Source organism: Oncorhynchus gorbuscha, unplaced genomic scaffold (genome assembly GCF_021184085.1).
Source record: "Oncorhynchus gorbuscha isolate QuinsamMale2020 ecotype Even-year unplaced genomic scaffold, OgorEven_v1.0 Un_scaffold_1416, whole genome shotgun sequence".
NCBI lineage: Eukaryota > Metazoa > Chordata > Actinopteri > Salmoniformes > Salmonidae > Oncorhynchus > Oncorhynchus gorbuscha.
Window position 1 is genome coordinate 72,329 of NW_025746201.1, and position 14,855 is coordinate 87,183.

A 14,855-nucleotide genomic window follows, 5' to 3' on the forward strand; every position below is an offset into this window, starting at 1 on the left:
GTTATGTCTACCTAGTTATAGGTCCTATGTTATGTCTACCTAGTTATAGGTCCTATGTTACTGTCTGTCTACCTAGTTATAGGTCCTATGTTATGTTTACCTACCTTGTTATAGGTCCTATGTTATTGTATGTCTACCTAGTTATAGGTCCTATGTTACTGTATATCTACCTAGTTATAGGTCCTATGTTACTGTATGTCTACCTAGTTATAGGTCCTATGTTATTGTATGTCTACCTAGTTATAGGTCCTATGTTATGTCTACCTAGTTATAGGTCCTATGTTACTGTCTGTCTACCTAGTTATAGGTCCTATGTTATGTCTACCTAGTTATAAGTCCTATGTTACTGTATGTCTACCTAGTTAAAGGTCCTATGTTATGTCTACCTAGTTATAGGTCCTATGTTATTGTATGTCTACCTAGTTATAGGTCCTATGTTATGTCTACCTAGTTATAGGTCCTATGTTACTGTCTGTCTACCTAGTTATAGGTCCTATGTTATGTCTATCTAGCTAGTTATAGGTCCTATGTTACTGTCTGTCTACCTAGTTATAGGTCCTATGTTACTGTATGTCTACCTAGTTAAAGGTCCTATGTTATGTCTACCTAGTTATAGGTCCTATGTTATTGTATGTCTACCTAGTTATAGGTCCTATGTTATGTCTACCTAGTTATAGGTCCTATGTTACTGTCTGTCTACCTAGTTATAGGTCCTATGTTACTGTATGTCTACCTAGTTATAGGTCCTATGTTATTGTATATCTACCTAGTTATAGGTCCTATGTTACTGTATGTCTACCTAGTTATAGGTCCTATGTTATTGTATATCTACCTAGTTATAGGTCCTATGTTACTGTATGTCTACCTAGTTATAGGTCCTATGTTATTGTATATCTACCTAGTTATAGGTCCTATGTTACTGTATGTCTACCTAGTTATAGGTCCTATGTTATTGTATATCTACCTAGTTATAGGTCCTATGTTACTGTATGTCTACCTAGTTATAGGTCCTATGTTATTGTATATCTACCTAGTTATAGGTCCTATGTTATTGTATGTCTACCTAGTTATAGGTCCTATGTTATGTCTACCTAGTTATAGGTCCTATGTTACTGTATGTCTACCTAGTTATAGGTCCTATGTTACTGTATGTCTACCTAGTTATAGGTCCTATGTTATTGTATATCTACCTAGTTATAGGTCCTATGTTACTGTATGTCTACCTAGTTATAGGTCCTATGTTATTGTATATCTACCTAGTTATAGGTCCTATGTTACTGTATGTCTACCTAGTTATAGGTCCTATGTTATTGTATATCTACCTAGTTATAGGTCCTATGTTACTGTATGTCTACCTAGTTATAGGTCCTATGTTATTGTATATCTACCTAGTTATAGGTCCTATGTTACTGTATGTCTACCTAGTTATAGGTCCTATGTTATTGTATATCTACCTAGTTATAGGTCCTATGTTACTGTATGTCTACCTAGTTATAGGTCCTATGTTATTGTATGTCTACCTAGTTATAGGTCCTATGTTACTGTATGTCTACCTAGTTATAGGTCCTATGTTACTGTATGTCTACCTAGTTATAGGTCCTATGTTATTGTACCTAGCTACAGGCCAAGCATCAGAAAACATGGATGAGTCCTAAACAGACCTATAAGGTGGTGCACTCTAAAGGGATAAAGGGTGCCTGTCAGGATGCTGTAACATTGGCCTAGATGTGCAGTATGCTAACTCACTGAGTGTCTGAAAGCGATCAAGTTGAGACAACTCAGTCTTTGTTTTTAACTTTGTCTTGTCAGAGACCAGCCCAGGATGATCTATGTGGACATACTGAAGTGTTCCACGACCACCAAGGTGATGGCAGCAGCGCTCGGAGGCACACAGTGTCCCACCACACAGGTCAGACTCAAACTGTATCTGTACGATCACATCCTACCTGTCCCCGTCCGTTTGACCAGAGTCACGTAGGACATATGACGTAACAGATAGGACATACTGCATAGGGTACAACATGTAGCTTAGGATACATACCACTTCATGTAATAGTCAAAAGTATGAGGCCACATCATTTGGGGAATAGGGTTTCATTTGAGATTTGACTCACTCTCTCTCTTGATGGTTTCACTCACACTTTCGTTACCTGTGATATGTCAAATGTGAGACTGCGGGAAATCAAGGTTTGCCGTACACTAATGTCTGGTCCCTCCCATCTCTCTGTCCCTTCCTCTGCAGGTGTGTGTCCCTAAGTGTCCGTCTCACTTCTGGATGCTGTCTGCTGCTGCCTTTGACCCCGACGCCAATCCCAAAGACTTCTTCCATCAGCAGTACTGTGACCACAGCCTCAACCTGACTACCACCACCTGGGTACAGGGCATTTTACACTGTTATCAATGTGCTTATAGAGACTGGAACTGGGTGTGTGGGACCATTAGTCCCAAGCAATCTGTCAAGCATAGCTACATTACAGTGTAGCTTATGTCTGTGTTTCATTCTGAGTTAAAGGGTTTGGTTGATTGGAAAACATTTGAATTTGAGGCATTGATTAGAAACAGATGTAGTTTCTACATGATTGTGTCTGTTATACAGTGCTTCTGTATATTGGCCATCCTTCTAGTCATGTTTGGTCCTGTACTCTCTCTTTCAGACTGTCCAAGAGATCCTTGATGCTGAACTTTGTCCGTCCTTCCTTGTTCCAAGTAAATCAGGTGAGGTAGTTTAACATGGCATCCATCCTCACATCTACTGACAGGACTGTTAATGTGTACATGAAATAATAGTTAAATAAAGGTTACATCAAATAAAAAGGATGTCTACATAATCATGGTACAGAGGATGAAGTGAAACAGCAGGAAACTGAGGTGAATCCACTCTGAACCTTTTCCTCACTCTACTCGTCCGTATGTTGTCGTTTCAATCACTACAGCTCTGGGGAGGTGTTTGCCCAGTCTACGTGCTCTCAAAAGTGCTCCTTCCAACTTCACTCTGCCCGGAATGGCCTCCGTCAACGAGACAGTCAACAGCATCAGAAGCGCCATGGGGTTATCATTCATCCAATGAACTAATATTCTCCTGTAGATACTATATGCCTGTGTCCCAAATGGCACTCTTTTCCTTTTGTAGTGCATTATTTTTGACCAGGACCCATAGGGAATAAGGTGCCATTTGGGACACAGAATATGTGTAGCTAAACAGATCATCACTGTCCCCTAACCTACTATATCTTTCCATTATTCCAGCTCACTGATATCAGGCTTCAATAGAAAGGCCGTAGGAGTGAGGGTCTTTGAGGACTTTGCCTCCTCCTGGTACTGGATCTTACTGTAAGTCTGAGCTTCCAACTATCTCACAGTGGGTACATAGTACTACATAGAGCCATGGTACTACATAGAGCCATGGTACTACATAGAGCCATAGTACTACATAGACCCATAGTACTACATAGAGCCATGGTACTACATAGAGCCATAGTACTACATAGAGCCATGGTACTACATACAGCCATGGTACTACATAGAGCCATAGTACTACATAGAGCCATGGTACTACATAGAGCCATGGTACTACATAGAGCCATAGTACTACATAAAGCCATGGCACTACATAGAGCCATGGTACTACATAGAGCCATGGTACTACATAGAGCCATGGTACTACATAGAGCCATAGTACTACATAGAGCCATGGTACTACATAGAGCCATGGTACTACATAGAGCCATAGTACTACGTAGAGCCATGGCACTACATAGAGCCATGGTACTACATAGAGCCATGGTACTACATAGAGCCATGATACTACGTAGAGCCATGGTACTACATAGAGCCATGGTACTACATAGAGCCATAGTACTACATAGAACCATGGTACTACATAGAGCCATAGTACTACATAGAGCCATGGTACTATATAGAGCCATGGCACTACATAGAGCCATGGTACTACATAGAGCCATAGTACTACATAGAGCCATGGTACTACATAGAGCCATAGTACTACATAGAGCCATGGTACTACATAGAGCCATGGTTACAGGGAACTCTATTCCACATCAAGGAACTCACGCAAGCAGTAAAATCTGATTTTAAAAAACAGAGTGACTTACAGGAGCAATTAGGGTTAAGTGTCATGCTCAAGGGAACAGCTGCAGATTTCCCCTAGTCGGCTCTTAACCGCTAGGCTACCAGCCGCGCCAACCGTCAACAGCCAACCGGTACGCTAGTATACCAACCAACAGTAAATCTTGTCAGTCTACCAGCACCAACTAGTCCACTGGTGTTTTACACTGTATGTCTATACCATGCCTGAGCTGTCTCTGTTCCAATATCCACACTATCCTACCACTTAGTATGAAGCAATGTGTTGACCATGTATTAGAAGTGGTATGTCAGTATATACATTGGATGTCTAGTTGTTTGCAGTGGTCTGGTGGTTTTGCTCTGGACAGTTGCTTGTCAACCAACCAACACTAATGCCAGTCAGTCAGAGTGTTTAGCATGCCCATACCATGCCTCAGCTGCTCTCCAACAGTTTGCTGCGTGCTGTGTTTGCAGTGGTCTGACGCTGGCTCTGCTAGTCAGTGTGGTGTTCCTGTTGCTGCTGAGGTACCTGGCCATTGTCCTGGTCTGGATTCTCATGGTAGGACTTCTGGTGGTGGGAGGCTACGGTAAGTCTGGCTCATACAGCCCTGCAGCCTGGCCTGGACTAGATTATGTGGATCATATGTAGGGATAAAGTGGTGGTGGTGTCTGTCTGTCTGTCTGTCTGTCTGTCTGTCTGTCTGTCTGTCTGTCTGTCTGTCTGTCTGTCTGTCTGTCTGTCTGTCTGTCTGTCTGTCTGTCTGTCTGTCTGTCTGTCTGTCTGTCTGGCTGTCTGGCTGTCTGGCTGTCTGCTTGCAGACAAGAAAGACAAGGGTCAACATGCTTTGCTTACTATTTTGACTTTCCAATCTTTTGTATCTAGCAATCACTATTTTATACTCACATACTGGCCTTATCTGGTTTTCTGTTAAATCTAGAATTATGACAGAATTTGCATAATGGGTTCTTCTCCCCCCCAGGAATATGGCACTGCTACTCAGAATACTACCATTTCAGCACTTCTAAACTGAAGTTCGGTGATCTAAGCTTCAATACAAATATCTCAGTCTACCTTCAAGTCAAAGAGACCTGGCTTGCTTTCTGTGAGTTTGATCATTATGTACTGTCTATGGGTTATACTGGGCCTATATCAGTGGAGGCTGCTGAGGGGAGGACAGCTCATAATAGTATCTGGAATGAAGCGAAACCATGTGTTTGATGTATTTGATACCATTCCACTCATTCCTCTCCATCCATTACAACAAGCCCATCCTCCCAAATTAAGGTGCCACCAGCCTCTTGTGTCCAAAGATTGGCATATGTTTCTATTTAATTGAACCTTTTTTATCCAGAATGTCCCATTGAGGTCAGAGGACCTCTTTTACAAGGGAAACCTGGCCAGCTCAATAAAAAACACTATTTCTTTCTTTCCTCAGTGATCATCCTGTGCGTGTGGGAGTCCATTTTGATTCTGGTGCTTAGTTGTCTCAGGAGGAGACTCTCTGTTGCTGTTGCTCTCATGGAGGAGTCCAGCAGGTCGGACATGGCCTCAGATTGTATTTATTGTATTTCTGAGTGTTTGATCCTGTATGAAATGATGTGTAATGTGTGTGTTCTGTCGGCAGGGTGGTGGGTTACCTGATGTCCACCCTGCTCTACCCTCTGTTTACCTTTGTTCTGCTGGTGGTGTGTGTGGCCTACTGGGGAATGACCTCCCTGTATCCTTTGGCCCATCATACATGGGGTTTCCATTTCCAATGCTTTCTAATGCATAAGCTAACTGGTTATTTTCACTGCTTATTTTGTCATGTGTGTTTTAGCCAGGGGTTGGAACAGAACAGAAAACGAGAAAAGAACAACATTTTTAGAGGAACAGAGAGAGAATCGGGAACGAAAGTGATCTATACTGTTCTGGAACAGAACCGTTATTTTAAAAGTATGGGAACCGGTTAATAACGTTCTTTCAGGTTCCAGGCATTTTTTTACAGTCCCACAAAAAAACGCAACAAAGCACCTATGCAAAGCGTCTCTTTCACTCAGAAACGTATTCCAGTGTCTGCCTGCCAACTGAAAATCTTTACCAGTGTGTGTAGGCTACCTCCCCCTCCCCCTCCGAAGTATAGTCTACTGTAGCCCCTCCCCCTCTGAAGTATAGTCTACATAGCCCCCCCACCCCACGGAGTATAGTCTACTGTAACCCCCCCATCCGGAGTATAGTCTACTGTAGCCCCTCTTCCCCCGAAGTATAGTCTACTGTAACCCCTCCCCATCCGGAGTATAGTCTACTATAGCCCCTCCCCTCCAAAATATAGTCTACTGTAACCCCCCATCCGGAGTATAGTCTACTGTAGCCCCTCCCCTCCGAAATATAGTCTACTGTAGCCCCTCCCACCCAAAGTATAGTCGAATGTAACCCCTCCCCACCCGGAGTATAGTCTGCTGTAACCCCTCCTCCTCCGAAATATAGTCTACTGTAACCCCTCCCCCTCCGAAGTATAGTCTACTGTAACCCCTCCCCATCCGGAGTATAGTCTGCTGTAGCCCCTCCTCCTTTGGGGTATAGTCTACTGTAGCTCCTCCCCCTTCAAAGTATAGTCTACTGTAGCCCCTCTCCCTTCAAAGTATAGTCTACTGTAACCCCTCCCCTTCAAAGTATAGTCAACTGTAGCCCCTCCCCTTCAAAGTATAGTCTACTGTAGCCCCTCCCCCTTCAAAGTATAGTCTACTGTAGCCCCTCCCCCTTCGAAGTATAGTCTACTGTAGCCCCTCCCCTTCAAAGTATAGTCTACTGTAGCCCCTCCCCCTTTGAAGTATAGTCTACTGTATAGTTTTCCCACTCCATAGCAAGCTGCTCTATCCACACTGATTGGTAAAGTCGAGCTAAATGTAAAAAAACAAACATTTCAGAGGTTTAAAAAGGAAGAGAAAGGAACGATATAAACAATGACTTCGAACCGATTCAGAACTTTTGTTTCCTGGTCGGAACAGTTGAACGGAAACAAAAAAATGATGGTTCTGTTCAGAACGAAATGATTAGAAAATCATTTTGTTTCCAACCCCTGGTTTTTGCCTTTAGTTTGGTTGGGTCCTTGACTCGAGGCTCCCCAAAGATACTTGGTCACATCAGGGGCCCCTCTCTACAGAGTGGTGTCTCTTAGCGACCCCTCTGTAGATAAGTGTAGTCTCATCAACGGCTCTGAGACCTGCAAGCCACAGGTAGATGGCTTCGCTTCTATTGGTTTCAATTGACAAATGATTCTGATGTCAGAACCCCATGTTTGCAACCCACCTTGAAATTAGGTAAACTAGGGGAAACACTGCCTCCCACTTGTCTCATATTTCTCTCCTCCTCCCCTGTCCTCTCCTCTCCCTACCCAGACGTTCAACTCCTCGGCCTACCCATACTGCCCGTCAGTGCGCTGCATCTTCTTCAGGTACGATGACACAGGCCTGTTCCAGCAGAACCTGGTTTACCTGCAGGTCTTCAACATCTTTGCCTTCCTGTGGTGTGTGAACTTTGTCATCGCCCTGGGCCAATGTACCCTGGCTGGGACCTTCGCTTCATACTACTGGGCCTTCAGCAAGCCTGCAGAAATCTCACCCTTCGCCCTGTCCCAGTGCTTCATACGCACTCTACAGTAAGACATGAGGGACTAAGGGTTTCTGTGGGTGGGGACATAGGATTGTGCCTTAAGCCAGACAGCTCTGACACACACACTTATCCCACCGGACATGCTACCAGGGGTCTTTTCACAGTCCCCAAATCCAGAACAAATTGAAGGACGCGTACAGTATTATATAGAGCCCTTATTGCATGGAACTTCCTTCCATCTCATATCGCTCAAATAAACAGCAAACCTGGTTTCAAAAAACAGATAAAGCAACACCTCACAGCACAACGCCTCTCCCCTATTGGACCTAGATAGTTTGTGTATCTACTGATATCTAGGATACATGTGTCTTTTTTAATGTATGTAGTTCTGTTCTTGTCTGTTGATGTTCTGTATGATGTCATGTTTTGTGTGGATCCCAGGAAGAGTAGCTGCTGCTTTTGCAACAGTTAATGGAGATCCTAATAAAATACCAAAATACCACAAAGCTTACCTACCTTGAATATGAGGGCACTAGTTGTAGTAGATAAGCTAAGCATAATGATGGGTCAGTGTGAAGAGATATTTGATGTCATATCTTTTTAGACTGCGTCTAATGTGGTGTATTTCAGTAGCAGGGTTCTGCTCGTGTGTTCATATGGAGTTCATTATGAAATGTCTTTATTTCTTCCATTCCTGGAAGGTACCACGTGGGCTCTCTGGCATTCGGATCCCTCCTCCTCACCTGCTTCCAGCTAGTCAGGTTGGTGCTGGAGTACCTGAACCATAAGACCAGGGGTAAGGCCACACACACACACACACACACACACACACACACACACACACACACACACACACACACACACACACACACACACACACACACACACACACACACACACACACACACACACACACACACACACACACACACACACACACACACACACACACACACACACACACACACACACACACACACACACACACAGTATGCACAAATAGACGTGGTTTTATGAGTCATTGACTAAAGGGAGCATCCTATTGATGTGACTGTATGATTCCCCAGTCATTGACTAAAGGGAATCCCATGTTGTGATGTGTCTCCAGGTTCTCAGAGTGCCTGTGGTCGGTTCCTGTTAAACTGTCTCAGATGCTGCTTCTGGTGTCTGGAATACTTCCTGAAGATCCTCAACAGGAACGCTTATATCATGGTCAGTCACATGACTGTCTGGCATTCCTTTTAGCAGCCATTAGCATCCATGCACCTCTTCTAGCTCAGTTGGTCATTTATTCTTGGTGTAGGAACATGCAGTTCATCCTCGTCAGTAATGTCAGTAATGCATCATTCTGAATGACTGATAGATCGCCATCTACGGGGAGAGCTTCTGTGTGTCAGCCAAAAATGCATACAGTCTGTTGATGAGGCACATCGGACGGTAAGACTGGGTTTATTTGGTTGGTCGATCTTCTGCTCTCTCTCTTTTATTTTTATTTTTCCTTCACTTCCATTATAGTCAAAGACATAGATATTAGTTGCTTCCGGGTTGTCAAGATTCTTTAATGTGTCATCCTCTCGTTGGCCACAGGGTGGTGCTACTGGACAGAGTGACAGACATGCTCATATTCTTTGGCAAACTACTAGTGGTGGCAATAGTTGGTAAGAGAAGTTTACATGAACTCACATTTGTTTGAACTTTAAGTATGAATAGCAGCCTGAAATCCAATTGGATTTAATTGGCCCAGTGTTGTCTGGGTTTGGCTGGAGTAGGCCGTCATTGTAAATAAGAATTTGTTCTTAACTCACTTGCCTAGATAGATAAAGGTTAGCTAATAAACACAAACAGACTGGATTTCAGGCTTAATGAATACTGAGTTTAATATATTGTGTCTGGACTTCTGATATTATAAGAATCTTCATACACATGAAATAGTATAAGGCATAGTACTGTAACTATTGTGTTGGCCATTTTATCTTCAGTGGTTGTGTTTATTATCAGCATCTTGTTTTCCTTCACTAAGGAAGTATGACTAATATAATGATCTAATGGCTGACCTGTCTCTGTTTTATCAGGTGTGTTGGCTTTCTTCTTCTTCTCTGGACAAATCCGCCTGCCTGGCGACACGTTCCAGGCCGAGATGCTCAACTATTACTGGGTTCCCATCCTGGTACGTCCATGCAACAGTGTTGTTACCAAACACTCAACACTCAACACTTCATTGACATTCTATTTTCGATGAACACATTAGACCAGCGTTTCCAAAACTCGCTCCTCGGGACCCCTAGGGGTGCAAGTTTAGTTTTTTACCCGAACACCACACAGCTGATTCAAATGATTAAAGCTTGATGATTAGTTGATCATTTGAATCAGCTGTGTAATGCTAGGTCAAAAACCAAAACGTGAACTCCTTGGGGTCCCGAGGACCAAGAAACCCTGTATTAGATGTTGTATGCAGGTTTGAAATGGATTTAGAAATGAGATCATGAAAATGGCTGATTTTCATTTAGTTTCTTTCACTGTTGAACTTAGTAGAACCTCCTTTGATATGAGATGATTATTTATCTTTTAGACCCTTTTCTCCCCAATTTCGTGGTTTCCATTTGGTTCTTAGTCTTGTCTCATCGCTGCAACTCCCGTACGGACTCAGGAGAGGGGAAGGTCAAGAGCTGTACGTCCTTCGAAACACGACCCAACCAAGCCGCACTGCTTCTTGACACAGCGCTCATCCAACCCAGAAGCCAGCCGCACCAATGTGTCGGAGGAAACACAGTACACCTGGCAACAGTGTCAGCGTGCATTGAGCCCAACACGCCACACGAGTCACTAGTGCATGATGGAACAAGGACATCCCTCCCTGCCAAACCCTCCCCTAGTCCGTACGACACTGGGCCAATTGTGCACCGCCCCATGGGTCTCCCAGTCGGGGCCAGCGGCAACAGATCCTGGACTCACTCAAACCCAGAATCTGTAGTGGCACAGCTAGCAGCACAGCTAGCACTGCGATGCAGTGCCTTAGACCACTGCGCCACTCGGGAGCCGGATATGAGACTATTAACGCAGTAGCCTGTGTTGCTAACTGCCGTGTATTTTTAAAGTTACATTTACTGTATGTATTGTCAGCAGTGTATTGATTGGTGCTGTTAGAACTCATGCAGCTATTTTGTCGTAATGTTGCTCTGCAGACAGTGATGGCCGGAGCCTACCTCATCGCTCAGGGCTTCTTCAGTGTCTACAGCATGTGTGTTGACACCCTGTTTCTCTGCTTCTGTGAGTACCAACACCATCTAACTCTCCAACAGCACAACACCACCTAACCCTCCAACACCACAACACCACCTAACCCTCCAATACCTACACCACTATAACTCTAACAGGGTAAGGTGGTCTTCTGGTACAGTAGTATAAGGAAGAGTAAGGTATAATATAGTAAGGTATAATATAGTAAGGTATAATATAGTAAGGTATAATATAGTAAGGTATAGTAAGGTATAATATAGTAAGGTATAGTAAGGTATAATATAGTAAGGTATAGTAAGGTATAATATAGTAAGGTATAGTAAGGTATAATAAGTAAATATAGTAAGGTATAATATAGTAAGGTATAATATAGTAAGGTATAATATAGTAAGGTATAATATAGTAAGGTATAGTAAGGTATAATATAGTAAGGTATAATATAGTAAGGTATAATATAGTAAGGTATAATATAGTAAGGTATAGTAAGGTATAATATAGTAAGGTATAATATAGTAAGGTATAATATAGTAAGGTATAATATAGTAAGGTATAATATAGTAAGGTATAATATAGTAAGGTATAATATAGTAAGGTATAATATAGTAAGGTATAAGTATAGTAAGGTATAATATAATATAGTAAGGTATAATAGTAGTAAGGTATAATATAGTAAGGTATAGTAATATAATATAGTAAGGTGTAATATAGTAAGGTATAATATAATATAGTAAGGTGTAATATAGTAAGGTAGAGTAAGGTATAATATAGTAAGGTATAGTAAGGTATAATATAGTAAGGTGTAATATAGTAAGGTATAATATAGTAAGGTATAATATAGTAAGGTAGAGTAAGGTATAATATAGTAAGGTAATAGTAATATATAATAAGGTATAGTAAGGTGTAATATAGTAAGGTAATATAGTAAGGTATAATATAGTAAGGTATAGTAAGGTATAATATAGTAAGGTATAATATAGTAAGGTATAATATAGTAAGGTATAATATAGTAAGGTATAATATAGTAAGGTATAATATAGTAAGGTAGAGTAAGGTATAATATAGTAAGGTATAGTAAGGTATAATATAGTAAGGTATAATATAGTAAGGTATAATATAGTAAGGTATAGTAAGGTATAATATAGTAAGGTATAGTAAGGTATAATATAGTAAGGTATAATATAGTAAGGTATAGTAAGGTATAATATAGTAAGGTATAGTAAGGTATAATATAGTAAGGTATAATATAGTAAGGTATAGTAAGGTATAATATAGTAAGGTATAGTAAGGTATAATATAGTAATATAATATAGTAAGGTAGATAGTAAATATAGTAAGGTATAATATAGTAATATAGTATAGTAAGGTATAATATAGTAAGGTATAGTAGGTATAATATAGTAAGTATAGTATATAATATAGTAAGGTATAATATAGTAAGGTATAATATAGTATAGTAAGGTATAATATAGTAAGGTATAGTAAGGTATAATATAGTAAGGTATAGTAAGGTATAATATAGTAAGGTATAAAGGTATAGTATAGTAAGTAATATAGTAAGGTATAATATAGTAAGGTATAGTAAGGTATAATATAGTAAGGTATAATATAGTAAGGTAGAGTAAGGTATAATATAGTAAGGTATAGTAAGGTATAATATAGTAAGGTATAATATAGTAAGGTATAATATAGTAAGGTATAATATAGTAAGGTATAATATATAGTAAGGTACAGTATAATATAGTAAGGTATAGTAAGGTATAATATAGTAAGGTATAATATAGTAAGGTAGAGTATAGGTATAATATAGTAAGGTATAGTAAGGTATAATATAGTAAGGTATAGTAAGGTGTAATATAGTAAGGTATAATATAGTAAGGTATAATATAGTAAGGTATAATATAGTAAGGTGTAATATAGTAAGGTATAGTATAGTAAAGTATAGTATATTAAGGTATAGTATAGTAAGGTACAGTATAGTAAGGTACAGTATAGTAAGGTACAGTATAGTAAGGTACAGTATAGTAAGGTACACTATAGTAAGGTATAATATAGTACGGTGTAATATATTAAGGTGTAATATAGTAAGGTATAATATAGTAAGATACAGTATAGTAAGGTACAGTATAGTAAAGTATAATATAGTGTCATGACGTTGCCCTCTTTGGGTATAGCAAGCCCCATCCCCCTGTCCCTGCCTCCCCCTTTCCTCCTTCAAATAGGCTGCTGTGGTCAGAGAGAGGTTGTAAATTACCGAGGTTCTCCTCATGGTCACACAGTATAAGAGACAGAGTGAATTTTCACAGAGAACAAAGGAATTTCTTCCACCTCACAGAACTTGAGGTCCAAACAAATGACATGTTCCGGAGAAGGTATAAAAGATGGGTGAAGAATCCAGCTACGAACTGGTCCGTTTGTTACAACTTGGTAAAACTCATGGGAGGTGGTGTGGCCACATTACCATAACGCTGTTTATATAATAGCCTCAGAAATGAGGTTTACATCTAATTGTTGTATAACATGAATGAGTGAGTATGATACTGTTTGTAAAATTATGTAATGTGATTTTGGACTGTTTAATGAAGGAAACTCCAATTCCCTTTTGAGTTGAACTAAATCAGAGGACTGCTCATGAGCCCAGTTAGGGTCGGGCATCCTGGGACAGACCCTTTTCTGCAATTCCCTATAAAACCCAACTTTGAGAAATTCTCAGGCAGACCATGTTTCTCTCAATCACAGGAGTACAAAGGTTGCAGACCATTGCTGAATCTTTTAACCATACCACATGGTTAAACTCTTAGACTATCGATACCGACAGAATAAGAACAAGACTTTGATATTAATTACTAGTCTGCAGCTAGAAATTTGGTATCATTGAACGCGAAGAACGACAACTGCCGACACATCCATTCTACAACAACATGAATGAATGTCACTCTGAACTATCCACTATAACCGCGACAGAGAGAGAGAGACGGACAATTCTACAAAAGAAACAAACTTTTCAACAGCGATCAAGTAAGGTATAATATGTTACACACTGAGCGTAAATATATATATTGATTGCAATTGTTCCCGAATGAGTGAGCGTTCATGTAAAGGATTAGCATTTCAATAGTTATAATTATCACTCTGTAGTGACTTCTCAGCTGCCCCCTCTACCCATTTTGTCCACCAAGGTACAGTATAGTAAGGTATAATATATTAAGGTATGGTAAGGTACAGTATAGTAAGGTATAATATATTAAGGTATGGTAAGGTACAGTATAGTAAGGTATAATATATTAAGGTATGGTACAGGTACAGTATAGTAAGGTATAATATATTAAGGTATAGTAAGGTACAGTATAGTAAGGTATAATATATTAAGGTATTGTAAGGTACAGTATAGTAAGGTATAATATATTAAGGTATGGTAAGGTACAGTATAGTAAGGTATAATATATTAAGGTATGGTAAGGTACAGTATAGTATAGTAAGGTAAGGTACAATATATTAAGGTATGGTAAGGTACAGTATAGTAAGGTATAATATATTAAGGTATGGTAAGGTACAGTATAGTAAGGTATAATATATTAAGGTATGGTAAGGTACAGTATAGTAAGGTATAGCAGAGTAGTAGAGTAGTAGAGTGACTCCAGTGTTTCTCCCTCATACAGTGGAAGATCTAGAGAGGAATGATGGAACTATGCAGAAGCCTTATTACATGTCCAGGAACCTGATGAGGATCCTCCGCAAACCCAAACCGTTTGTTACAGCCCTGCCAGAGTAGTAGTAACCTTTAACCCCTGAGTTAACCCCTAACCTTTAGCCCAACCCTCTTCTAATAAAGCTATCAGCATTCTCATTCAGGCTACCTATGGTATATCTATTTAGGGAGTCAGAAATGCATGCTTTGTTGTTAAAAGAGGAAGTATTTATTAGAAGTAGAAAATATTCTTCT

At 40.2% G+C, this 14,855-nt stretch overlaps 1 protein-coding gene across 2 annotated transcripts in view; it reads left to right on the top strand.

The window, feature by feature from the left end:
* LOC124022771 (choline transporter-like protein 4) overlaps positions 1-14,855 on the top strand; it is a 43,990-nt gene that overhangs the window by 11,715 nt on the left and 17,420 nt on the right. Inside the window, exons 5-22 of one of the 2 annotated variants that reach the window (XM_046337455.1) lie at positions 1,810-1,909; positions 2,243-2,374; positions 2,655-2,715; positions 2,934-3,048; positions 3,247-3,330; positions 4,561-4,673; positions 5,067-5,189; positions 5,523-5,622; positions 5,712-5,804; positions 7,197-7,302; positions 7,465-7,724; positions 8,380-8,474; positions 8,787-8,890; positions 9,042-9,115; positions 9,266-9,336; positions 9,751-9,845; positions 10,861-10,945; positions 14,572-14,757. In XM_046337455.1, the coding sequence (XP_046193411.1) occupies positions 1,810-1,909; positions 2,243-2,374; positions 2,655-2,715; positions 2,934-3,048; positions 3,247-3,330; positions 4,561-4,673; positions 5,067-5,189; positions 5,523-5,622; positions 5,712-5,804; positions 7,197-7,302; positions 7,465-7,724; positions 8,380-8,474; positions 8,787-8,890; positions 9,042-9,115; positions 9,266-9,336; positions 9,751-9,845; positions 10,861-10,945; positions 14,572-14,684 (1,924 nt within the window). In that variant the 3' untranslated portion in view covers positions 14,685-14,757. Of the gene's footprint in view, positions 1-1,809; positions 1,910-2,242; positions 2,375-2,654; positions 2,716-2,933; positions 3,049-3,246; positions 3,331-4,560; positions 4,674-5,066; positions 5,190-5,522; positions 5,623-5,711; positions 5,805-7,196; positions 7,303-7,464; positions 7,725-8,379; positions 8,475-8,786; positions 8,891-9,041; positions 9,116-9,265; positions 9,337-9,750; positions 9,846-10,860; positions 10,946-14,571; positions 14,758-14,855 lie in introns of those variants that run through there. The other variant, XM_046337456.1, reaches the window with a different exon arrangement.